The following is a 26,222-nucleotide window of genomic DNA, read 5'->3' as shown; positions in this document are numbered from 1 at the left end:
GTGAACGTATTTAATGCTACAGAAGCGTACACTTAAAATGGTTAAAATGGTAAATTTTATGTTACATATATTTTCCCACAATAAAAAAAGAAAAGAAAGAAAGAAATTCAGAGACTTTCTGGAAGAAGTGATCTCTGCTTGTCTTATAATTAAAGAATTGAATAAACAACACACACATATATAGTTTTTATCTTCTGTGTCTAAACAGAGTAAATGTTCATTGTAGGAAAGTTAGAAAAGTATAAAGTATAAAAGGAGAAAATAAAAATTGACTTCCATAATCTCAAAAAACAAACAAATAAATAAAAATAAAATGGAAATAGAAACTCTGAGTTGGCCTCTGAGAATGACTTGCCTCTTTGTCCCAGCAAGGCAACCATAAGATTTTATGCTACTCGGGGCCTCTCCATAGATGCTCATTTTAACCTTCTCCAATTTGATATAAGAGATTGACTATAAGAGTTGAGACAACTCTTTTTTTCTCCAGGAAAAAAGATGCTACGTACAAGTTCCTAACCTTACTGGGTTTCTGTTAGAGTTACTACAGAGGACCATGATAAGAAAGGCAAAGAAATGGATCATAACCTAGAACCAGAGCTATCCCTTGGAGCGGTAACAAAGCTGGTTCTCAAGAGGAATGGTGAGTAAACTCCCTGCTAAATGACCCTCACCCTGTCTTCTGCCACCTCTCATTAGATCCCTATGTCCCCGCCTCATCATTGCTCTAAGTCCCACAACTTGGGCCTTTCAACTCCTACCTGTAAGCTCTGCTGTGCCCCAAACTTGAACTCAAATATGTTCCTTGTTCAAAGTGTAACTTGGCAGTCATGCTGATCCATGGTTCTCTTTCTACTTCATTCTCTGATTTGGGTAACTGGGTTATTGCCTTGTCCCTCGTCCTTGCTCCCAGGTTCCAGTTTTGGATTGCCATACCTTAGGTCCCCTGGAGAACACTGACCTCTGTTACCACATTTCCGTGACTCTGCTCCTTTGCTCTCTGGGAGGATCCATGCTTCTCTCCTACATTGGTTAGACTACTGACTTACCACCCCAGGAAGCATTGCTCTGACACTAATTCTCATCCCTTATTACCACCACCAACATCTGTACCAGCGGTACTCAACCAGGGACGATTTTGCCTCCCAGGGGATATTTGACAATGTCTAGAGACACTGTTGATTGTCACAACAGGGGATGGAGGATGAGGGGGGAAATGCTACTGGTACCTAGTGAGTAGAGGCCAGGGATGCTGCTAGGCACCCTGTAATAGACAGCTCCCCACAACAAAGAATTATCTTGCCCCAAAAGTCAAGGATGCCAAAGTTAAGAAACCCTGATCTACACACATTGAGCTCAGTCTGAACTCCTTTCTTCTATCTCTTGCTGCTGAATCTGCTGTTTTCCCGTGGGCACCTTCATCTTGGGAGTCCTGGCTTGGCCTGGTCTGCTCTATCCCGCTACCAACCAACTGTGTTTTATAGAGGGTGCAAACTGTTAGTCTGTGTGTTGGTCTGTGTGTCTGTGGTTGAAAAAGTGTTAAAGATGTTTGGTGTAGATGCTAATATTAAACATTAATAGAGGGCTTCCCTGGTGGAGCAGTGGTTGAGAGTCCGCCTGCCGATGCAGGGGACATGGGTTCGTGCCCCGGTCCGGGAAGATCCCACATGCCGCAGAGCTGCTAGGCCCGTGGGCCATGGCTGCTGAACCTGCGCGTCCGGAGCCTGTGCTCCGCAACGGGAGAGGCCACAACAGTGAGAGACCCGCGTACCGCAAAAACAAAACAAACAAAAACAAAACATTAATAGACTTCACAAAAATATTGCAATTTTTAGCTTCTTTTGATAATTTGTATCATCTGGTAATAATGGGCCTGTATTTTCTGTAGCAGCATTTGCATTCCTCTCCAGACAAGGTATGTACTCTGACTTGCCATGGTCACCACCACTTCCAAATCACTCATTTATGACACTTTCCAGGATGCTGTCAGTACTTGAATTTGAAGTCTTTGCTAACACTATGCCTTGTATATAGTAAGAAATAAAATTACTGGGCTTCCCTGGTGGCGCAGTGGTTAAGAATCCACCTGCCAATGCAGGGGATGAGGGTTCAAGCCCTGATCCGGGAAGATCCCACATGCTGCAGAGCAACTAAGCCCGTGCGCCACAACTACTGAGCCTGTGCTCTAGAGCCCACAAGCCACAACTACTGAAGCCCGCATGCCTAGAGCCTGTGCTCCGCAACAAGAGAAGCCACTGCAATGAGAGGCCTGCGCACTGCAAAGAAGAGTAGCCCCCACTTGTCCCAACTAGAGAAAGCCCGTGGACAGCAACGAAGACCCAACACAGCCGAAACTAAATAAATTTAAAGAAAAAAAGAAATAAAATTATTGAAAAAAATAAAACTATACACATATGAGGGTGCAAATGAAGTGTGTGATAATGCAATCTCAAGATAATATGTGCAATCTCAAAGTAAAAATGTGGTCTGCAAAGAAAGGTTACTGCCTTGGGCATTTCTGCCAATTTAAATTTAAGGACCTACATTTAAGAACATGTATTTTTTTTTTTTTTAAGAACATGTATTTTTAAACTTTTAAAAACTGATGTTCTGCTTATCATCCATCATGATGTGTTATACTGATCTGTTTATTCTTAATGAGATAAGAGAGAAAGAGCAAAAAGAGGTGCAGAAAGAAAATATGGGGAAATTTGCCCTCAGTTAAACCATGTGGCTATATATACACATACACAGGTACATACATATGCATATATGTGTGTGTGTGTGTCTGTATATATATACACACACAGACGCACACACACTACTTTTTTTTCATATTTTATTTTATATTTTTATTTATTTATTTATTTTTTGCGGTATGCGGGCCTCTCACCGTTGTGGCCTCTCCCGTTGCGGAGCACAGGCTCCAGACGCTTAGGCTCAGCGGCCATGGCCCACGGGCCCAGCCGCTCTGTGGCATGTGGGATCTTCCCAGCCTGGGGCACGAACCCGTGTCCCCTGCATCGGCAGGCGGACTCTCAACCACTGCGCCACCAGGGAAGCCCCTTATTTGTTTTTTTATACAGCAGGTTCTTATTAGTTATCCATTTTATACATATTAGTGTATATATGTCAATCCCAATTTCCCAGAGATGCAGAGGTGAAACTAGAGGGATATCTGGGCAATAGAAAAAAGCCTTGCTAGGCAGTAACCAGAAATGAAGATGGGTAGCAGGCAGACTTAGGTCTTTAGATCCAGGTTTAAAGGAAACTGTCATTTATTAAATAGGAAGAGTCAAACTGTCTTGGCTGGCAGTGACTTTCCATTGAGATGTCATATATTTTTCTCAGTTTAGAAGAGCACAATAACAATGCCAGGATGAGGCTTTAGACTTGACTGAAAAGAGGAAATAGCTACTGTATTTGTCTTAAACCATATGTGTTGCTGAAAGGCAAATAAGTAATTCTGACTGAAATAAAGACTAATAAAGATCTATATGATCTTAAATCTTTTGAGTAGCCACTGAAGTGAGTGCCAAGCTGCATTGTGGACATGAATATAAACAGGTCCACCCAAGTCCATTAGAAATGTGTGAAAAATGCTTGGTGTGGAGCAAAGTTCAGAGAAGCATCCCTCAAGTTTGTGGTTTGGTTTCCAAAGAATGTGAAGAGGCATATTTACTACAGGGATTCAGCTGCTGTGAGGAACCAAGTTATCACATTCCTGGGTTACATTTACTTCGATACTCAAGTGACAAATATCTAGTTCTGGAGCACAGAACTGTTCGTTGAATTAAACAAACTGGTTTCTTATCTATGCAGATTTAATAGATGGTAAAGCTGAAACTCTTTTCTGAGTAAATAGATTTCACTACAAAGAGTTCTGGCAGAAAGAATAGTGATAAATAGTCTATAAAATCCAGATGATTTGGGGAAAGGACGTCTGGTAGAAATGTGTATCATTAAACTTTTAAGTGTGGTTTTAAATGAGGCTTGGCTGTAGAGGGAAACATTTTGTTTATCCACCTTGACAAAACACAGATTCTTTCTGGCAGAACATTTGGTGAATGCAGAGGGGTTCAATTTAGTTCCATATCGTTGAGTTAGATGGGTTTTCATGGACCATTGCAGAAATGTATACCTAACAGAACCTTAAGAAAATTTAGGCTCTTATCTGCTTTGATCAGAGAGAAGGATTTGGTGTTGCTGACAGTTGTCTACGTGGATTGCCTTTGTAGAGTTCCCCATACACCCTGATAAAAAAGAACTCAAGAATGTATCTTCTGGGCTTCCCTGGTGGTGCAGTGGTTGAGAGTCCGCTTGCCGATGCAGGGGACGCAGGTTCGTGCCCCGGTCCGGGAAGATCCCACATGCCGCGGAGCAGCTGGGCCCGTGAGCCGTGGCCACTGAGCCTGCGCGTCCGGAGCCTGTGCTCCGCAACGGGAGAGGCCACAACAGTGAGAGGCCCGCCTACCGCAAAAAAAAAAAAAAAAAGAAAAAAAGAAAAGAATGTATCTCCTGTAAAATGCATCTCCCGTGAAAAGAACAGGGGCGCTTGAGGGAACCTGTACTCTGCTTCTGATTGAATGACAGGAATGAGTAGAAAGAATCAATGGACATGAGAGAGAAACTCTTTGGTGAAAACCACAGATCCATTAACCGGCAAACATACATCGTCAGCAAACTTTACTTTTCAAGAGCCATCTACTTAGGGAAGAGAGATTTTGTTGAAAAGCATGTGTGTGTGTGTGTGTGTGTGTGTGTGTGTGTGAGGGTGGGGGGAGTTATTTGAGGTCATTGCTCAATATTTTCCACTAACTATCAAATATAAACTGTATACCACACCCTAGTTTGTGCTCAAGATGTTTGGCACCAGCAGAATATTTTGCTACCCTTTGGAAAAACGATCTCTGCTTGGAAGGTGTTGGGGCACAGTAGTATTTTATAAAGATTCCCTGTTTATTCACCCAAGAGAAACAAGGGAGTTTTAAATGGAAATTGAAGGTTGAGTGTGATATTGATGGTTCCTGGGGTTGGGAGGTGGTAGAAAGGTAATTGTTGGATCGCACCTTTCCACCCCAAGGCCTGGCACAGCCTCACCTTGAATAAGAGAAGCGTCTTGCCTATCTGTAGCTCCCATGTCATTTATTGCTTAATGCCATACTTTAAGACAAATGACAATATTCTTTGGCTTATTAGGATAAATGTAAGTGTTTTGGTTTGGCTGGAAAAGACACAACAAAAAAAGGGAGTGTTTTGGTAATGAAGGCCTTTGAAGGTCATACTTAGGCATTTGGATTTTATTGCATTGTCAGCTGGGAGCAAATAAAAATGTTTGTAGCAGGGAGTGGCATTGCTGAATTTTTGTTTTTGTAAAGATCATCTGGTAGCAGTTTGGGAGATATTGCCGCAATTGAAGTCAAAGATGGAAGGGCCTTAGGCAGTGAGAGTTAGAATGGAGATGAGGGAGACTTATTTGAAAGACATTCATTTAGGAAATTAATAGAAGCTTTCAGGAAGCTTAGCTAAGCTAGGATAACCTTCACCATAACTTTTTTTATTGAGTTGTCATTGAAAATCAACCCTGGATAGAAAAACTATAGCTAATTTCAGGCATACAAATATTTTATTCCATTTTAAAGGCAATGGGGTGGGGGAAGAGAAAATTTTTTCTTTATGAAAAAAATACAATTGAATCAAGTGCACATGAAATGATACCTATTTTCACGCTGTTGAGATCAAGGTCTTTTCATAAAAGGCACTTGCAGGCTGATTTGCATATCCTACCCCCAGGCTTCACTAGGACAGTTTAAGAGAACGCAGCACATATTTGAAAGGTCAACGCCTACTTACATAACAGTTGATTTAATGCTCCACCCAGAAGTTTGTGTCCCGATTTGTACAATCTGTATGGCTCTGTTGATTGTGGGGAGGAAAACAGAGTGAATGATTAACCTTGGGTCAGGGAGAAACTTTCAGGCTTAATTTCTTTGCAAGACTTTAAGATAATGAACACATGGGTAAAATTTAAATATCAGGCCATAACGTGGTCTATCGCCTCTGGAATCAGAATGCCTGCTTTCAAATCCCAGTCTATTTCTTCCTGGCTGTGGAATCTTAGACAAATCACCTACTACCTTGAAGCCTCAGTTTCCTCATTTGTAAAATGAGAGTAGTAATAGTTCTAACTCATAGGGTTGCTAATGATGATCACAAAAGGAAATCCTCAGAAAGTGACTAGGTCAGTGCCCGGCACAGAGAGCATGCTCAATAATTGTAGCTATTGATTACTACCAGTTGAAGACTAAAAGCAGTACACAATGGAGGGGGGTAGAGGGAAAGTAGAAAGGTAACGGGATTTCTTTGTATCACTTCAGGAGAAAAATGAGAAGATTTAAGTACAGATTTTAAAACTTGTTTTGCGTGTTTTATATTTTGAAAAATATTGATCTGTATTGAGATCACACCTTGTTAGATGCCTGCCTTCTGAAGGCAGTTGGGGCACCCCTATGTCGAGCCCCCAAAGGCCACTATTATCCCCAAATCTGACCAAGAGTGGTGAGAAAATAGACACTGTAAAGCATTATATTTCTCTTCCTTTTTAAAAAAGCTATTTTCATCTTTTGTTAAAGGTCTAGGTCTTTACCTCACTTTTCTCCAAATTTTATCTAGAGTCTGGGAAAGAGTCACCACCATTAGCAATGTAATGTTTCAAAGCCTTGGTCAGAGCAGAAATCCCTAAATTTCCTTAAAAAGTGATTTCTATGTATGCAAATAATTTTTTTGGCAAGAAGAAGTAGGCACTTAATTTGGAAACCTTGATACCATAGGACTTCTGTAACTCTATTTTTGTAGGGCATATGACTAGATAGCTACTGGAGATCTGAATTGTTCAATTTATGTCGTGGATATTTTCATCCACATAAGCAGTCAAAATTAGAGCTTTAATCCTTTTTAGGGTCTTCTGGGCAATGTTATGTCTACTGAAGAACTGATCTTGGAAGCAGCAGCCACAACAGAATACCTACCAGATTATTAAACTGCTCAAAAATTGATACCATGGTTTGGACAGTAAAAAAAGGTTGTACATGACTATGTTGGTCTGCGTCTAAAATCGTTAACCATGACCTGAAATCTCTGCAAAGATATGCTTCAGAAAACTCAGGGACACCGAGTGGAAGTTTGTGCTGCTACTGTAATATACCTCTGTTTTCTGTTTCATCATTACTTGGCCCTAAAAATGTTTTGGCCTTAATCACGTATTGTCAATAAAGTTGACAGAAATCTAGGAAGAATTCCCAGTTGAGGATAGAAACTGAATTAGCAGCTATTATATGCTTATTCAATTTGTATCAAGATATTTCCTTTCTAAAAAAAAAAGAAGGAACAACACTCAAGTAATTTGCAAAATGTATTGAAGTTGCAGACACTTCACAAAACTATTCATCATCCAGAGAGGTAGTTAGTGAACTTGGTAAAGCAGGTGGAAGGGAAACTTGTTTTGGTAGCAACGGTAATGTTTTTCAAGACAGAAGCAGAAAAGTGGGGGGAGGTGGGAGGGACAACAATTCTAGAACTTCCTCCCATTCATACAAGATTACGCCTGAAAATATTTCTGCCTTTTTTTCACTTAGAAGGAGATATAGGAGGGAGTATAGGATCAAACGTAGTAGTGGAAGATAAAATAAAGCACCATTTGAAAGATTTGCCCATTGACAGTAAACAAACAGTTGAGTTCCACAATCATTATTGCGATGGTTTAGAGACATCCTTCATGAACACTTTTAATTATTTGACAGTAGTGAAAGTAAAGCTAGCAGGCTCAGCATTCTACTTTATCATGGTCAGTCTATATTAGGTGTAGTTTGTAGAGGTCTGCAAAAACAGATGTTGAGGAGACCACTGGAAAAAGCAGTGCAGAAGAAAGGACTCCAGAGACTGAATTATATCTGTTGGAATGGTTGAAGGAATCAGTGAGAAAGGAAGACTAAAGGAGTCTGAGATTGCAGCGCTGTTTATAGTAGCCAAGATATGGAAGCAACTTAAATGTCCATTGACACATGAATGGATTAAAAAAAAGATGTGGTACATATATGCAATGGAATACTACTCAGCCATTAAAAAGAATGAGATAATGCCATTTGCAGCAACATGGATGGACCTGGAGATTATCGTACTAAGTGAAGTACATCAGACAGAGAAAGACAAATATCATATGATATCACTTATATGCTGAATCTTTAAAAAAAATGATAAAATGAACTTATTTACAAAACAGAAACAGACTCACAGACTTAGAGGATGAAATTATGGTTATGGAGGGGGAAGGGTAGGGGAGGAGGGATAGATTGGGAGTTTGGGATTGACATGTACACACTGCTATATTTAAAATGGACAACCAGCAAGGACCTACTGTATAGCACAGGGAATACTGCTCAATATTCTGCAATAACCTAAATGGGAAAAGAATTTGAAAAAGAATAGATACATGTATATGTATAATTGAATCACTTTACTGTACACCTGAAACACAACACTGTTAATCAACTATGTTCCAATATAAAATAAAAATAAATAAATAAACTAATTAATTAGAAAATAAAGGAGTCTGAGAGCTGTTTTCAGATACTTGAAGATGAGGAAAAAGTAAGACATTTATGCTGTCTTAAGGTCATAAATAGTAAGATATTTATGTTGATTCCAAAGTTGGAGCTAGGGCAAAAAATTAGTTGGCATAATAGCTAGGAAAAGTTTGACTTAGTGGATGGGATTTCCCTGGTGGTCCAGTGGTAAAGACTCCGCCTTCCAACGCAGGGGACACAGGTTCGATCCCTGGTCAGGGAACTAAGATCCCACGTGCCGCGGGGCAACTAAGCCCACGCGCCACAACTACTGAGCTTGCGCGCCTCAACGAGAAAGCCTGAGTGCCACAAACTACAGAACCCATGCACTCTGGAGCCCGTGCGCCACAACTACGGAGCCCATGCACCCTGGAGCCTGCGCACCACAACTAGAGAGAGAAAACCCTCATGCCACAACTAGAGAGAAGCCTGCGTGCCGCAAAAGAGCCTGCGCTGAAGCAAAAGATCCCGCATGCCTCAACGAAGATCCCAAGTGCTACACCTAAGACCCAATGCAGCCAAAAAAAAAAGAAAAGAAATAAATAAAATAAATATTTAAAAAAACGTTTGGCTTAGTGGAACCAAGAACTTACAGCTGTTCAAAACCTACCAACTGGAATGCCCTGGATGGCCAGTGGTTAGGGCTCCATGCTTCCACTGCAGGGGGCCTGGGTTTGATCTCTGATCAGGGAATTAAGATCCCGCACGCTGTGAGACGAGGCCAAAAAAAAAAAGAGAAAACCAACCAACAAACCAAAGAGATATGTATACATTGCACTTGAATGGCTGCTGGTGGGGACACTGTAGATGGCACTGACATCTGCACTCAGGGGGTCTTTAACATCATCCATTAAGGACAAGAGTCTATGATAATAGACATTACTTTTGAGCCCTTATTCTCTATTTACTGCTTAGGAAACTGAAGGTGAGGAAACTGCAAAAACCATTCAGTTGGCAAGTTGCCATGGTTAGATTCTTATCGAAATGTGTAAGTGCCCAAGTTCTTACCCTCTGGGCACCCAAAGTACAAGAATCCTTCCTCAAGAGTGTTTAAGGAAATAGTTTTTGAGAATGACACTGAATTTAGAGAATAATTCTACTTTCCTTTTCTAGAACTATACCTGTGGCTGAATAAAAAAGCAAAACAAAAATAAACCACTCTCCCCTGCAAATGAGGAAGACTACGTAGGAGGAAGCTCAGAATGATATAAGATAAAGAAATCCTCTTTGTTTTTTAATTAGACCCTTTCTCACCACTCCTCACCGCGCCCCCCCCCCCCCCAAGGCCCAGTGGACCCAGCTTGTGAGACCGGTTTTTATCTTTGAGCTTGTGTTGTGGCTACACAGTAGTGCTGTGCCAGAGGCCCATACCTACCCAGAATCTATTCTATTCCTGGGCCTGGTTCTAACTCTGCTGTTAAAGTTACTGCAAATGTGGAAAAGTGAAGAACCAAATTACCAGACCAGGAACCAAATTACCAGATCATGGCTGGACTCCTATCCGGCATGGCAGCTGGATTCTGAGGACATTAGGCAAACACATATTCTTTACTGCTCCATAGCAGGTTAAGTCTCAAGTCCCCTCGTGGTCTCTTATGGTGACCTGGGCCATATATGGACTGCATTTGCCCAAGAGCCTCTTCTTTCTGCCGGGACCCCACTGTGATTTCTTCTTGTTCTACAATGGGCAAGGGTACTTTCAAAGGGTGCATATCCACATCATGGCTTAATACTTCAGGCACAGGACATAGGTGAGAGAGAAGAAAATCAGAAAGAGGAAGAAAAATTTAATCCAGTTTCTAGTTTTTTTTTTTTAATTAATTTATTCTTTCTTTATTTTTTTATTTGTGGCTGCATTGGGTCTTTGTTGCTGTGCGCGGGCTTTCTCTAGTTGCAGCGAGCAGGGGCTACTCTTCGTTGTGGTGCGCGGGCTTCTCATTGCGGTGGCTTCTCTTGCTGTGGAGCACGGGCTCTAGGCACGCGGGCTTCAGTAGTTGTGGCACGTGGGCTTCAGTAGTTGTGGCTCGCAGGCTCTAGAGCGCAGGCTCAGTAGTTGCGGTGCACGGACTTAGTCGCTCCGCGGCATGTGGCATCTTCCCGGACCAGAGCTCAAACCCGTGTCCCTGCATTGGCAGGCGGATTCTTAACCACTGCGCCACTAGGGAAGCCCCCCAGTTTCTATTTTTGATCAAAGCCCTCCAACCAAACCCCACTGTGAGGCTCTGAGGACTCCATTTTGTCTTCACCTAGCAGAGCCCTCAACAGGAACCAGGTTCTTCATGGGAGCAGTGCCCCCTAGAGGTTAGCATGACCCATGGTCACATCTCGAGATTTTCCTCTTACCTTAGATATGTTTCTTATTAAAACAAACGAGAGCTATTTTATCTCAGTACACTACTGTGGATACTCGTGACCCATCTCTGAACATCTGGACATCTTACTCTATCCATTCCAGGATTCCTTCACAATTATCCCTGGTGTCCCGGTTCCAGAATAGTTTCTTGTTGGTTTTCCCCATTGGTCCACCCACAAATTCAGATTGCATGACATAGGGTCAAGATTAGGGTGAGGCAAGTGAGGTTGCGTCATGCAAGTACAGAGCCAGATCCTGACTTCACTTAAAATTTTGATAGTTTGTTCAGCATGGATCTTTTACATACATTTTGTTTACTGAGATTTTTGGTGCCTGTTAAATTTTGCCTTAATTACCTCACCCTAGTTCCAGCCCTGCCATGACACCTGAGCCCATTGACGTCAGTGGAAGCAAAAGCCCCCGCTTCCACTGCAGGGGGCTACAGTTGAATGGTTGTAAGTGGACTGGTTGTTTGCCCTCGTGATCACGTGGCTGCCTGGGAGCTGTGTCTGCCGCTGCTCCCCAGCATCAGGAGAGAGTGTATCGCTATATCATATACTGCATATTGCTAGCTGGGAAAAGGTCAAAATCCAAAATTCCAAGTACAGTTTCTACTGAATGTGCTTTGCTTTTGCACAATCATAAAGTCAAAAAATAACTTGAATCATCATAAGTCGGGGACGGTCTGTACTTTGGATAATTCAAAAGCCAAGTATTTCTCCAAGCACTCAAGCCTAAGAAAGCAGTCAGAAAATGTCCTGGCACCTATACAAGTAACACAATGTATCATCACTGAAACATAATGCAAGCAGTTTATTTCCTGACAAGGAGCTTGGAAGAAACTGAGTAGCAAATCACTTGATACAATAAAATTTCTTTTTAAAAATTCTACTTTTAGAACACATTCCTCTATCTTTTCTGTCCATCACAGATTTTCTCTAATAAGACAAAGTCAGACAAACCACTTCAAGCCTAAAGTCTGATTCCCTGAAACTATGTTTAATAACTCATGTGACTAGTTATTAAAAGAAAAATCTTGGCAATTCTAAGCTCAACTTTAAAGCCACTTAAGAATAGTCATGTTAATAGTAACCATAGATATCTTGAGTCAAAAACACTTTAGTTTTGCTTGCATTCAAGATAAAGTTTTGAAGGTTCCAGAAAGAGATATTCAGAATGGTCATTCTGTTACTTCTAAAGAAGTCTAATTCCGGGATTCCCTGGTGGTGCAGTGGTTGAGAGTCCGCCTGCCGATGCAGGGGACACAGGTTCGTGACCCGGTCCGGGAAGATCCCACATGCCGCGGAGCGGCTAGGCCCGTGAGCCAGGGCCGCTGAGCCTGCGCGTCCGGAGCCTGTGCTCCGCAACGGGAGAGGCCACGACAGTGCGAGGCCCATGTACCGCAAAACAAACAAACAAACACACAAACAAACAAAAAAACCCAAAAAGTCTAATTCCACCATACCGACCTGGAAAATTGACTGAAAGGCAGTGTCCAGAATGTTCTTTAGAATTTACCTGTCTTTCACTTCGGAACTAGCTTGTTAAGCAACACCTGCGTTGAACTTTATGCCAGTTACAGTGCAAAGCAAATCATCTTCTCAAACAGGTTCTCCCAGCTGTAATGTGCTGAGGCAGCAGTTACAGGCCCTGAATTATTACCCTAAAATGGATTTGGTAAGCCTGCATTGAAGAGATAGATAATATGAACTCATGGCTTATTCAGTGCCTTTTCAACAACCATGAGAAGGGAGTCGATGTGATGTACCCAGAAGGTATCCCAATCAACCACTTTCACCTGCATTTCCACGGAATGGGCACCGTTCACCCAGGTACTGAGATTGGTGCCCTTTGGTGACCTCTTCTGACCTTTGGGCATGCTAAATTTCTGCTCAGCACAAGCTTTCTCCTTGACCGTGAGCTCAAGTAAGTCAAGAAAGGGATGTGGCAGCCTAAAATAAAAAGAGGGGGAGTGAATTTGCCCTTGGCTGTTTTCATAGAATTGGGGGAGGATTTGTCCAACTCTGCCTGAGCTGGTCAGAATGCACCCGGGGGTGCTGTGTTCTTTCCTTGGAACTAAATTTATGAAGAACAAGGATAAACTGGAGCGTGTCCAGAAGAGAGGGAATAGGTTGAAGAGAAAGCTTAAAATGACATCATGGGAGGAGTGCTGAATGAACTGGTGGAAGCTATTTATCCTGGAAATGAAAGAGCAGGATAACGTTTTTCATGCAGAGAAGGGAATTGTTTTATCTGGCCAGAGAGTAAAGCTAAGAATATGAGGGAAAGAGAAATTTTAGCTCAGTATGAAGCAAAACTTTCTAGAGATTATAGTTGTTAAAAATTGGCATTTCTTCATTTAATACGTATTTCCTGAGCATCTCCTACGTGTTCTAGGCCCCAGTGAAACAGAAGCGAATAGCGATGAGCTGAAGCCATGGAGCTTTCAGCCTAGCACAAAGCTTTGTCAGATAACGGCCCATTTCTCACACTTAGAGATGTTTAATGAGACAACCATAAATTGAAGGTTTTTCTGGCATCGAATGTGACTGGACTTAATGTCTAAAATTCTGCCAACCCTGAAACTCTATGTTTTGTTTACTCTCATGTTACACTTGATGCAGTTTGATGGCTCTCCTGGCCATGGGTCAGGATGTATGGCTCTGATTCTGTGGCTTAGCCATGGTCTTCTATCAGTCAATGCGTATATGCAGTGCTGCCTCTGCTAAGTGTAGCTTCATTTTATTTTATTTTATTTTGTGCTAAGAGGGATGGGGTGGCATGGAGAGAAAACACTATAAAAGTTCTTTCATATGTGACGTACAGTGAAGGGAAACAATTTTCTTATGTCCCATATTCACCCCCAAAGATCTGGTTGTCATTTCTATTACTTTTATTCTTTTTCAACTTGCCATTATTGCTTGGGGAATGGGAGCTCTTCCTTTACAGACCAGTTTCAATTCTTTAATCTCTTTGAAGGAGGAAGGAGTCAGGTGGCTAAAAACCACAGAATCATAGTCCTTAAAGTAAGATGAGATAGTAGAGATAATCTACTCTGGTCACACAAGAAAACAGAAATTTAGCAGAACACTTTAAAAGACCTGAATAGAAAGACAGAAGCACCAATAACCACTAGAATTTTAGGCAGAATATCGACTTTGGGCAAAGAAAGTTTTATGAAGAATCAAACAGAGGGACTTCCCTGGTGGTCCAGTGGTTAAGACTCTGCCGTCCCAGTGGAGGGGGCACGGGTTCAATCCCTGGCTGGTGAACTAAGATCCCACATACCGCATGGCACGGCCAAAAACAGAATCAAATAGAACTTCTAGAAATTACAAAGTTAATCTTGAAATTTAATTTAATGGATGCATAAGATGTAGCTTAGACCCAGTTGAAGGGAGAATGTAAACTAGAAGACATATCTGAAGAAGTTATCCAAAATGTAACACAGAGAGACAATGATATGAAAGGTATGAAAGGAAGGCTAAAAAATGAGGAGCAAAGAGTAAGAAGATCTAACATATATCAACTCAGAGTTTCAGAAGGGGATAAAGCCTTGTGTTAACCAGGTGGTTAAAAGTGGATGCACAGGGACTTCCCTGGTGGGCCAGTGGGTAAGACTCCGTGCTCCCCACGGAGGGGCCCTGGGTTCAATCCCTAGTCAGGGAACTAGATCCCACATGCATGCCACAACTAAGAGTCTGCATCTGCAAGGAAGATCTCACGTGCTGCAACTAAGGCATGGCGCAACCTAAATAAATAAACAAAAAAGAAAGAAAGTAAAAGCCAAGAATCTTTAAAAAAATTTTAAAAATAAAGACAAAAGAAAAAGTGTATCCACAATCAGAATCTAGTTTATATTCAGATGTTTTGATCATTCAATAATAAAGGATTATAAAATAATGTCCAGGACAGAGGATGACTGATTTGGGTACCACTCAATCTGGTGGTTCTCAGAGGTGCCAGATATTCTCTGGAGAGGAGAGGGTCCCCCATTGTCTTGAGAGCATCCACAAATCCTTACATCTGTGGTTTAGGAGGAAGGATTCCTGTGGTCTTCATCTAACTACAGAACAACTCTTTAAGAGAATAAAATTGGAAGACAAAAATCATCCTAAAAGGAAATGAGAACCGTGATTTGTAAAATTATGAAATGCCTGTAAATTTCTCATATTGATCATGTTTTTGCTATCTAATTATTCTCCTCTAGTGAGTAATAGGAAAGTCCTTAAGACAAATATAAATTTTTGCGGAGCAAAGAATATGGAAGTTGGAGAGATTTGTGACAAGAGAAGTAGGTAGAGTCAGCTACTGAGAGAGAGGAAAGTGCGGAGTTTCTGGGGCTCCTCAAGGATAAGAAGAGAAAACCGGCAGCTGGTTCAAGCCTGGCTCTGAGGTTGAACAGTAGAGAAACACAAGCAGGATTCCCCAACAATGTATCACTGCAGTCAACATAATAAGTTTTTCCTCCTTACTATAGTCAGATAAGAAATGACAGTGTAGGTAGAACCTTCCTAAGGACAACAATAATATCTCAAAAGCTAGGTGGAGTTGTGTTTCTGGCAATATGGTATTATAGATATTCTTTTAAATCTTTTCACTACAAAATCTCTAAAAGCCACTGTACTAAATGTAAAAATCATCTTTTTAAATGTATGGCTGCGCTAGCAATAAAGTAAGGAAAATCCTTAGTGGCCTGAACTGAAATGGGAACAGGAATCTAGAGAGACATCATAGTTTTTGGCTGTCTTATCACCCATGTGATCTTTCCTTTGTTCTTACCTCCATGCAAAGCTCAGAAGGTATAAGGTAGGACCTGGAAATTTCCTTAAATGCCTAGAACCAATAAGCAACCCAGTTTTTGGTGAGAGGCTCTGTGTGCATATTGGGGGTGCATTTTCAACTCTGCCTTAGCTTCCACTTTCCTTGCACAGAATCTCAAGGTCATCCAGAGGTGAGAGCTTAGGGCCTTTTCAGGTCTTTCTTGTCAATGCACAGAGCCCTGGGCATGTGCACCACCCTATACATGCACGTGGCCTTCTTGATTCAGAAGCTTCCCAAAGCCCCTCTGTATGTCTCATTCTGTTTTTAATTTTTTGTTAGTCTAATGTTTTCCCCCAACTGGTATCCATCACCTCAGACAGCTGCAAGGTTAAGTAATTGCCTGTAATTGTTTTCGACAAATGTTTATGGGGAAAAAGTTTTTCACACTTAATGAGCTCTGAGTTAAGTCAGTCTTGCAAGTGGGATTTTCCAGGGAACAAACAGGTCATATAGTAAGTCTCTGGGGATGAAGCTTTGAAGGAGCTCCAGCCCCTTTCTGTTCCTTCCAGTGGCTGTCGGGCTGCTGGTCTTCACCATGAATGCAGGCTGTTGGTTTTCAAGGATATCACAAAGCAGGAGAGTCCGAGATGGGACTAGGGCAAGTGAAAAATGCCACAGAGCTCATTGCTTTTACTGAGATTGAACAGTTTTTTCCCCTCCTTCTCCTCCTCCTCCTTCTTTTTAAACACTCCCCGGATTGTTGCAAGCCTTTGGGAAATTTCCAGAGTTCTGCAACATTTGATTCTGACCATTAGCCAGTTTCTTGTTGCTTCTGTGGAAGAGAGAATTTTCTGAGGTCCTTACTCCACTATTTTTGCTGATGTCACCTCGATAGGGAGTTTGAACTGGCATACTCTGTGTGTCTGGAAACCACTTGGCCCAAATAGCATGGTGTTCTTTTAAAAATTAGGCTTATGAAATCTAGGAGGAATGTAGACTACTTAATAGTTAAATTCCTATGGAAAAATGTATATTTTCCCACCATTTCCTTCTCCTTCTTAAGCTTGATTTAGCCCTAGAGACTATAAAAGTGAATGAATAAATAAATGAATTAATCAGTTAAATTCGTGACTCATCAAAGCGTCCAGTACAGGGACTTAAACATAACGGACACTCAAGGAATAGTGCTGAGCCAAAATGGATTGGCTCAAAATAGGCAAAATTGACCTGTTCTCTATTATATCTTATCCTATTCATAACATTAAATATTTGGATTTATATTTATCCCACACAAAATTGTATACTTTTTATATTGAAGATTTCCCACTTCCTTTAGTTTTTATGGGATATATATATCTTAGTTTGGGTAAAAAATAAGTCCTATAATATAGATTTTTTTTTTTTTTAACTTACAACATAGTTTTATAAAGGCCCACAATTACACGAGATAAATGATAACATCTACACAGTTTACGCACGTTACATTTACAATGTAATAGGGCAGGAAGAGATATGGTAAAACATTTAAATGTGTTACATTACTTCAATTATTTACAGATCACTAAATAGAAGGTACTATTTACTTCTGAATCCTAGTAACCATACAAAAATTATTCCTCTTTTCAACTACATTTTTCAAAACATCTATCACGTAAACAAAATTGTTGTATCTATCTTCTTGATTTTTCTCTACTATAAACCATAAGGGCACACTTGAAGCAGAAAAAAGAAAAGTAAGCATCATTCGGTCCATCCTTAAGGAATCCAGATCCTTCAATTTATGAAGAAGGACAACACTTTCAAATGTTTCCTAACTAGTTTTACTTATATCTAGTAGGAATCTTTGTGCCTCCAACAGTAGACCCCCCTTGACCTGAAATGTGGTCAACCCAAAGCCTGTAGGAGTTCAACTAGGTTTAAGCTTTACACAGCATTGACAGTGAAACATAAGTACAATCTAAATTCTACAGCATTAAAATAAGCAAAGGTATCATACTCATGGCTTTAATATAATGTTCCTAGTCTAGAGCACAAGTGTTTCTGGTATAAGCAGTACCTGCCAATAAATAATCTAGACATGATTTAAAGAACACTTTTATTATTACAATATGCTCTTGTAACTTACTTTAAAATTAAAAGAATAACTATTTTAAATGTTTCTTAGAAATTGAATGTTGCTAGACTGGTTCAGTTAAACCCATTCTAGTCAAAGACTGCTTTGCTCCTTTATAGAGTACCCCACAGTAGTAAAGATTTTTGGAGATTCATAACAAAAAGCTTCACAAATAATATTTCCAATAACAGTTTTATATCATTTGTTCAGGACATTCTGATTGATAAGCAGTTAAAGGTAAAAGAAGGAAAAAAAAATGCTCACCGCTAAAGACAGAAAATCTTACTCTATTATAATGAAATGATAAAGGTTTTCCTGAGATTTTCCTAATGTCTGCCAGTGATGCTGAGATAATTTTTAGAACCACTAACACCTTTCAACATTTAAGGTGGTTCTAAATAGCAAAGTTCAAGTAGCATCACATGCCTAAGGAATAGGAAATCAGAATATCCAGAATCTTACAGTCATCTAATTATTTGGCCAAGTGATGAAGCAATTTACCTGCTACCCCCACCACCACCACTGTGACTGTCCATGCCATTTGACTGGTTTAGGTAGGAGTCCATGGATCTTGGACCCCCCCAGGATCCATGGCCATAGTCACGATCCATTCCATTAAAGCTCTGATAAGTATTTCTGCAAGCAAAGTGTGTGTAATCGTCCTCGAAGTCCACGGCGGAGGCTCGGGGCCGACGGCCTCAGTGGCGCTGGGCTGAGCTGTGGTGGGAGGCGAGCGCCCGTGACCCGCGGTTACACACAGCCAGTCAGCGCGACCAAGAGCCTATAATATAGTTTTAACAGTAAATTCTTTCCATTAAAAAAAAGAAGAAAGGAGAAAGGAGGGAGGAGACAGGAAGATATTCTTGTCAGTTGTCAAGGTGGTGGCCACTGACAAATTTTGCAAGTATTTTGACAAACACCTAGCAGAAATAGGCTTATTTTCCATCAGAAAACTCATAACTAACTGAAGGATATTAGGTAAAGAAGCCTGTTTGGAAATCATCTGAAAAGATTCTTGTGTCTCATGTCTTTCTTAATTTGTTATAATGAATGAGTCATAATATATTAAGAGGATTAGAGCTGCTTATAATGAGAGTGCTACATTTAAAGGACTAACAATATAATATAATATGATTACGATATAACATAATATGATGGGATAAGATAATATGATTCTTTCATTTCCTGTTCTCACTAACACATTACAAAAACAACTAAGTGGCTTTTCATTTTGCTTTATTTTGTTAGAGAAGATGTGAACGTTAAGTAGAATCTGGCTATGTTTTCCCACACAAACACATACGTGCACAAATAATGACAACTCAGTTTTATAAAAATGTAATGAAAACGGTATAAAAACCGTTTTATAAAAAAAAACCAAAACGTTGTATCTCTTTACTTCTCTTTGACTCTCCTTAATTAATAATGGATATAAAAGCAGACCTTTAATTATTATTCTAACAAAGATAGTCCACATCTTTAAAAATTCTTTCATCTGTATTAATACTTAAAATCATCTAAGAAAAAGCAAATGGTATTTTCCTCAGTTCTTGTGACATTATGTCTTTCAAATTTGAAAAAAAAAACAAACAAAAAACACTCTGAAAAATAGGAAGGTTCTTCAAGACATCACACCCAGTCTCCTTAGAAAGTCTTTGATATGGAAAAACAGAGGGATTGTTCCAGTTTAAAAGAGAAAAGACCAAAAAAAAAAAAAAAAAAAGGAATTTAACATGACTATTGAGTAGATACTGATTTTAAAACACTATAAAACATATTTTGAGGATAATAGGGAGAATTTGAATATGAATTGAATATCATTAAGATATCTTTTCATTTTCTTAGGTATGTTAATAATATTGTTTTGTAGGAGAATCTTCTTTATTATAGGTGCATGCTGAAGTTTTTAGGGCTGAAGTCTACAACTTAACTTTCAAAAGATTCAGAAAGAGATATATATATATATATATATATATATATATATAGTCCTGGGATAAACCATAATGGAAAATAATGTAAAAAAAAGAATGTATATATATGTATAATTGAGTCACTTTGCTGTACAGCAGAAATTAACACAGCATTGTAAATCAACATTGTAAATCAAAAGACAAGAAAAGAAATATATATATATATATATATATATATATATATATATATGTACACACACATGGTAGTTGTCCAGCTGGGAATGTAAAATCTGATTTCAATCATGAAATGTGGTAAGTGGAAATGCATTGTCCAGATCCCCCTACAAGGACAAACTAACTCCTGGGAGAGCTGTCAAGAGGCCACATCCAACTAATAGCCCTTCAGAGACTGCTGCTACTACACAGAGCCCCTTTGCCCAAGGTCATGCCCTTCTAGGTTAGCCAACTGTCAGCGATGATTGAGGTGGAAGTAGAAAGGCCTGGTCACTTTGGATCAATGGGGGATAATCCTGATGGGTCCATTTTAGCTTCAGAGGTCCATTTGGAGTCGGCTCTGTCTGTCAGTCCTACCTTACAGCTCAACTTCTCCCTCTGCCCGGTTGTGTTGTTCCCCCAATGCCCCGCCCCATTCCACATGCAGGTATCGATCCTAAGGGCACAACCTAGTAAATATCTGACCCTTAAATTCTGTCTCAAAGTCGTCTTCTAGGAGAACTGAATCTGCGACACAAGATGGATATCAGACAACCTCTAAATGATGAACATTTTTTTTTAAAGTTCTGTTTTCTTAAAAAATAGCAGTGTCATCAAAAACAAAGAAAAGCTGTGGAAATGTTCTGAATTAAAAGAGGCTAGAGGGCTTCCCTGGTGGCGCAGTGGTTAGGAATCCGCCTGTCCCCGGTCGGGGGGACAGGGGTGCGATCCCTAGTCTGGGAGCATCCCACATGCTGCGGAGCAACTAAGTCCGTGCACCAACAACTACTGGGCCTGTGCTCTAGAGCCCTCGAACCACAACTACTGAAGCCCATGAGCCTAGAGCCCGTGCTCTGCGACGAGAAGCCACCGCAATGAGAAGCCCGTGCACCACATCGAAGAAGCAGCCCCCGCTCGCGCCAACTAGAGAAAGCCCGCGCGCAGCAATGAAGACCCAATGCAGCCAAAAATAAATAAGTAAAATAAATAAATTTATAAAATAAAATAAAAGAGACTAGAGAAACGCATGACAACTAAATGAGATATGTGATGTTGGACTGCATCCTGTACTAGAGGAAAATAAAAGACCAAAAAGAACACTGCTGGATCAATTGACAAACTAGAATGTGGATTACAGATGAGATTTTAAAAAGTATTGCATCAAAACTATTACATATAGAATGGATAAACAGCAAGTTCCTACTGTATAGCACAGGAAACTATATTCAATATCCTGTGATAAACTATAATGGAAAAGAATATTTAAAAAAAGAATGTATAGGGACTTCCCTGGTGGCACAGTGGTTAAGACTCCATGCTCCCAATGCAGGGGGCCTGGGTTTGATCCCTGGCCAGGGAACTAGATCCCACGTATATGCCGCAACTAAGAGTTCACATGCCACAACTAAGGAGCCTGCCTGCCTCAACTAAGACCCAGCACAACCAAATAAATATTTTTCTAAAAATGTGTATATATGTATAACTGAATCACTTTGCTCTACAGCAGAAATGAACACAACCTTGTAAATCAACTATACTTCAATTAAGAAAAAGTACAGCATCAATTTTAAATTTCCTGTAATTGGTAAATATACAGTGGTTATGTAGGAAAATGTCCTTGTTCTTAGGAAATAGACACTGAAAAATATAGGGGAAAGGGGGCACATTGCATGCAACTTCCTCTTGAACGGTTCAGAAAACGTACATACACACATACATAGAATATAGTAAAAGAAAATGGGGCAGGGAATTCCCTGGTGGTCCAGTGGTTAGGACTCTGCACTCTCACTGCCCAGGGCCCAGGTTCAATCATAGGTTGGCCAAAAAAAAAAGCAAATGGGGCAAGAGTCTAAAAGTTGGTGAAGCTAGGTAAAGGGGGTGTGAGAGGATTCTTCTTACTTTTCTTGCAACTTTTCTGTAGGCCTGAAATTATTTTCAAATAAAAAATTAAATATATGTACATATATATGTATATATAAATATAAATAATAACAGATCAACCAGCTGTAGCAAAATGTTAACAATTGATTTATGTTATAAGTATATAGTTGCTCTCTGTCCTATTCTTTGAACTTCTCTGAATGTTAAAAATTTTTCATAATGATAATTTGGAAAGAAAATACAGGCCAGGATGTTTGCTGTGGCTTACCTCTTTAAGGCTTGCAAGATTATGCCTTTAGGGCTTCCCTGGTGGTGTGGTTAAGAATCCGCCTGCCAATGCAGGGGACACGGGTTCAAGCCCTTGTCCGGGAAGATCCCACATGCCGCGGAGCAACTAAGCCTGTGTACCACAACTACTGAGCCTGCGCTCTGCAACTACTGAAGCCCAAGCGCCTAGAGCCCGTGCTCTGCAACAAGAGAAGCCACCACAATGAGAAGTCCGTGCACCTCAACAAAGAGTAGCCCCCCGCGCGCCGCAACTAGAGAAAGCCCATGGGCAACAATGAAGAACCAACACAGCCAAAAATAAAATAAAATAAAAGATTATGCCTTTATTTCAGGTTGCTGCCACGAGCTTTTGGTCACTCTATTTGTGATTAACTTAGAGAACACAGATTAGCATACCAATTAGACTCTTAAAATTTCCCCCTCTATAAAGTAGAACTCTGTAGATCATTAACTACCTCCTCACTCTAAGAAACCCTGTTAGATATACAGTATAAACTCTGAGTACCAAAACTTTGGCTTTTTTTATTCTCTACTATGTCCTTAGTTGCTAGATAAATTCCTAGAACATGGAATATGCTCTGTAAATACCTGTTAAAGGAACAAGTGAGGAAGATCTAAAATAACTATGATTTTGGTATAGATGAATAATTTTACCTACCAAACTCCTATCAAATCAACTCTTTTACCTACCAAATCAACTCCTATCATTATGGTCAAAATTAAATTTGGTTTTACTGTTTTTGCTTACTTTCTCTTTCTTACTACAAGTTGGGAGAATCAGAATTTTGTCATTATTTCAGCAAACAAGTAGTTAATCAGGGTGAAGCTGAGCCGGGAAGTAGCTTGAAGTAGTGCTTCTGGGTTCCTGGGGGAAGCAGCAGAGAGTCTTTTGAATGCAAACCCATTAGGGTGCTCAGGTGCAGGGTGACCTTGAGGAAAGAGGTGCAATGGTAGCTAAGGGCTTAGGAGGAGAGGACCCACCACACAGGATTGAGCTGACTTGAAACAGGAGAACCAATGCTCCACTACATGTGGAGGATTGAAGTCAGGAGGCTCTATGAAGCCGCACGTCAGAGAATATAGCCCATTTATTAGCAAATTGTCAGTACTCACTCAGTGAGACTGGAAATGAATAAAGCTGCAGGAGACAGAGTAGCCAGGAATCAGAATGCAGAGATTAGGACTGGAGCAGGAACCAAGAGGAAACTAAACCGATGTGGAAATAGGGCACAGCGGCTGGAGGCAGCAGTTTTGTCCTGTTTGGATGTTTCCCCACATGGGCCTGGGCAGAAGTGTTAACCATGAAGCAAGAGCCTTCCCGTGATCATGACCTCCTGACAAACCACTGGGGCTGACGGTGCTTGTGGCTAACTGGGGCTAAAGTGTCCCTCTGAGGCACACACTGCTGTTGTTTCAGGGCACCCTTTATCTTCTGCTTTACTATCCTTACTGTTTCTACTTCCAGCTCAGAATCAGAGAAAGTAGAGCAAAGTATCACCAAGAGCCTGCCATTTTTCATCTTTATCCTCCCATCCAGAGCCCACCTTCTCATTTGCAAATCTAGAAAGCTGTTTTCTCCCTAGGCAACTTTTATTCAAAATAATGTGTTTAAATTTATAATTATTTTGCATTGAATAATTTAAAATTATCTTTTAAACGAACAGATCAGCAAATTATCTGAAATGTTTTCACAGTGACGTCTTATCATACTGCTTAAAAAGGACCACACTCCTCCATGTCTTGACACATTGAGGTGGAACACTGGAAGTAAAATCAGTACAGTGGTCTTAATACAGAGAGGTACGCCGTCAGACATGACTTATGATATTTAGGCATCCTGAAAAATACGGTTTATGGCTGGGTTTTATTTCAGGTTCTCTCTGCTTGTCATTGTCTTCGTCTATTTTGCAATCGTGCAATAGTCTCCTCCAGAGAAATACAAATGAATTGTGTCTGATGGAACGCAATCAGTTATTGCCCTGTAAATACCGACGAGTTCTGCCAGTTTTGTAACTGTTTATAAATCCATCTCAGCATTCCTGATGGTCTACACATTTGTGAGACTGTGAATTCTTTTTACCCATTGTAACATCTTCTTTCTTTCTTTTTTTTTTTTTTTTTTTTGCGGTTACACGGGCCTCTCACTGCTGTGGCCCCTCCCGTTGCGGAGCACAGGACGCGCAGGCTCAGCGGCCATGGCTCACGGGCCCAGCTGCTCCGCGGCACGCGGGATCCTCCCGGACGGGGGCACGAACCTGCGTCCCCTGCATCGGCAGGCGGACTCTCAACCACTGCGCCACCAGGGAAGCCCCCCATTGTAACATCTTAACTGATTCTATCATTAATAGAGTTAAATAAAACCTTTGAAACAGGTTAACTTTATATTTGTGAGTCATGATTTACCTGTTTTTTAAAAAATGGTCTTTTAATAGGCCTTTAGTCTAAAAGTATTAGTCTGACCTTAGGAGGACAAATGAGTAGGGAGAGGTGGTTTTTTAAAAAGTGTACATGAAGTTTTTTTCTGGCCCATTCAATTTCCAAAACCTAAATTTACCTTCCACTCCTAGGATGATGATGGAACTGAGCATCGGGACAGGGGGAAGCACTCATTTAGGGGAAAGGGGTGGGGTAGGGCTGGGGGGCTTGGTTTAAGTGCAATACCAGGCAAGCAGGGAAGGGCTGAAGGAGAGAGAATTCTGATACCCCCCCCCCACACACACATTTGTATTGCTGAGCAAATTCTTTCTTTAGGGATCCCAGCCTCTTTTCCCTGCATCCTTCATTCCTATCTGCTCTCTTTAAGGCCATATGTTAAAGCCAGGCCCTTGATATGACTGCTGGAAGATTAATACACTTGTTTGACACAGCCAGGATATTAGCACAGCATTCAAATATGTGCAGCTTTCCTTTTCTCTCTCTCTCTCTTTTATTTTTTTTGCAGTCAGACTGAGGCCTCTTAATCCCTTCAGCTGCTACTCAGAGGAAGGGAGTCAAGCCAGTGTTCTAGCCACACCAAACTCCAAAATAATTGGTTAGACATGGCACTTTGCCTGATCAGCGCTGCAGCTGGAGAACACAGAATGCCTTCCTCGGCCTGAGGATGGATACACTGTCTGCCCCACCGAAGAGGGATGAAGAGAAGTCCCAGTACTATCTGATCAGCTCCTGCCCTTGCCTCAGCTCTCCCTTGGGATAACTAAACCCATCAGGGTGTTTATGCAGAGTGGACTTTTATTTCTACATTCCCTTCTCCAGTCCTCCCGGTCCGTCTTCTTTCTCTTCTGTCCCCTTGGTTAAAATTTCCTCTTCCCTACCAGTCCCTCCTGACCACGTGCTTCGACGTAATCCAGAAACAATTACCATCCTTTCTGGGTAGTATTTTATGGTGGTTAAGAATGAGAGCCCTGGGGTCAGACAGGCCTCAGCTTCTAACTGCAGTGCCACTTACCACCTACCTGTGTGGCCTTGGGAAGTCAGTCAAAAGCTCTAACCATCAGTTTTTCCATCTGTAAAAATGATAACAGGGACAATAATATCTACTTTATCGGGCAGCTGTGAGGAGGAAATGAGGCAATGGAGTGAAGCTCAGTGTTCGACACAGTCATCTGTTATGACTATAACCTTCTTCTCAGTTTCCAGTCTCCTATTTCCTATTTTCCCTCTGTTTCTAGTGTACTTCTATTTCCTATTTTCTTTTTTTTTTTTTTTTTTATGCGGTACGCGGGCCTTGGCTCCGGACGCATAGGCTCAGCGGCCATGGCCCACGGGCCCAGCCGCTCCGGGGCATGTGGGATCCCCCCAGACCAGGGCACGAACCCGTGCCCCCTGCATCAGCAGGCAGACTCCCAACCACTATGCCACCAGGGAAGCCCAATTTCCTATTTTCTTATTTGTAGGTACTACTTCACATTTTTCCCCTCAGTCCAACATAGATACTGATGAGGTTCAAGACATGCTAGCCCCAAATATGACACCTTGGCATATGGAATAGTTTTTTTTTTTTAATATTTATTTTATTTTATTTATTTTTGCCTGCACTGGGTTTTCGTTGCTGCGCACGGGTTTTTCTCTAGTTGCGGCGA

The 26,222-nt window shown here is 40.9% G+C and overlaps 2 protein-coding genes across 8 annotated transcripts in view; both read right to left on the bottom strand.

Moving 5' to 3' along the window:
• Positions 1 to 26,222, bottom strand: part of CMKLR2 (chemerin chemokine-like receptor 2) — an 82,533-nt gene that overhangs the window by 8,075 nt on the left and 48,236 nt on the right. For 4 of the 7 annotated variants that reach the window (XM_073807360.1, XM_073807363.1, XM_073807361.1 and 1 more), the window contains one exon: positions 5,851 to 5,913. The gene's annotated coding sequence lies outside the window, so the exon portion shown is untranslated. Of the gene's footprint in view, positions 1 to 5,850; positions 5,914 to 9,901; positions 10,742 to 12,440; positions 13,437 to 26,222 lie in introns of those variants that run through there. The other 3 variants (XM_019939061.3, XR_012333003.1, XM_019939062.3) reach the window with 3 other exon arrangements.
• Positions 16,471 to 24,728, bottom strand: LOC101333558 (DBIRD complex subunit ZNF326-like). Its single transcript, XM_033860440.2, has 2 exons — positions 24,695 to 24,728; positions 16,471 to 18,545 (listed from the first exon to the last, which is right to left on the bottom strand). The coding sequence occupies exons 1-2, from the start codon at positions 24,726 to 24,728 to the stop codon at positions 18,346 to 18,348; spliced, it is 234 nt and encodes a 77-aa protein (XP_033716331.1). The 3' UTR covers positions 16,471 to 18,345.

The sequence above is a fragment of the Tursiops truncatus genome, chromosome 7 (genome assembly GCF_011762595.2).
Source record: "Tursiops truncatus isolate mTurTru1 chromosome 7, mTurTru1.mat.Y, whole genome shotgun sequence".
NCBI classification, from domain to species: Eukaryota; Metazoa; Chordata; class Mammalia; order Artiodactyla; family Delphinidae; genus Tursiops; species Tursiops truncatus.
The sequence above is the reverse complement of the archived record's forward strand: the minus strand, read 5'-3'. Positions and strand labels throughout refer to the sequence as shown.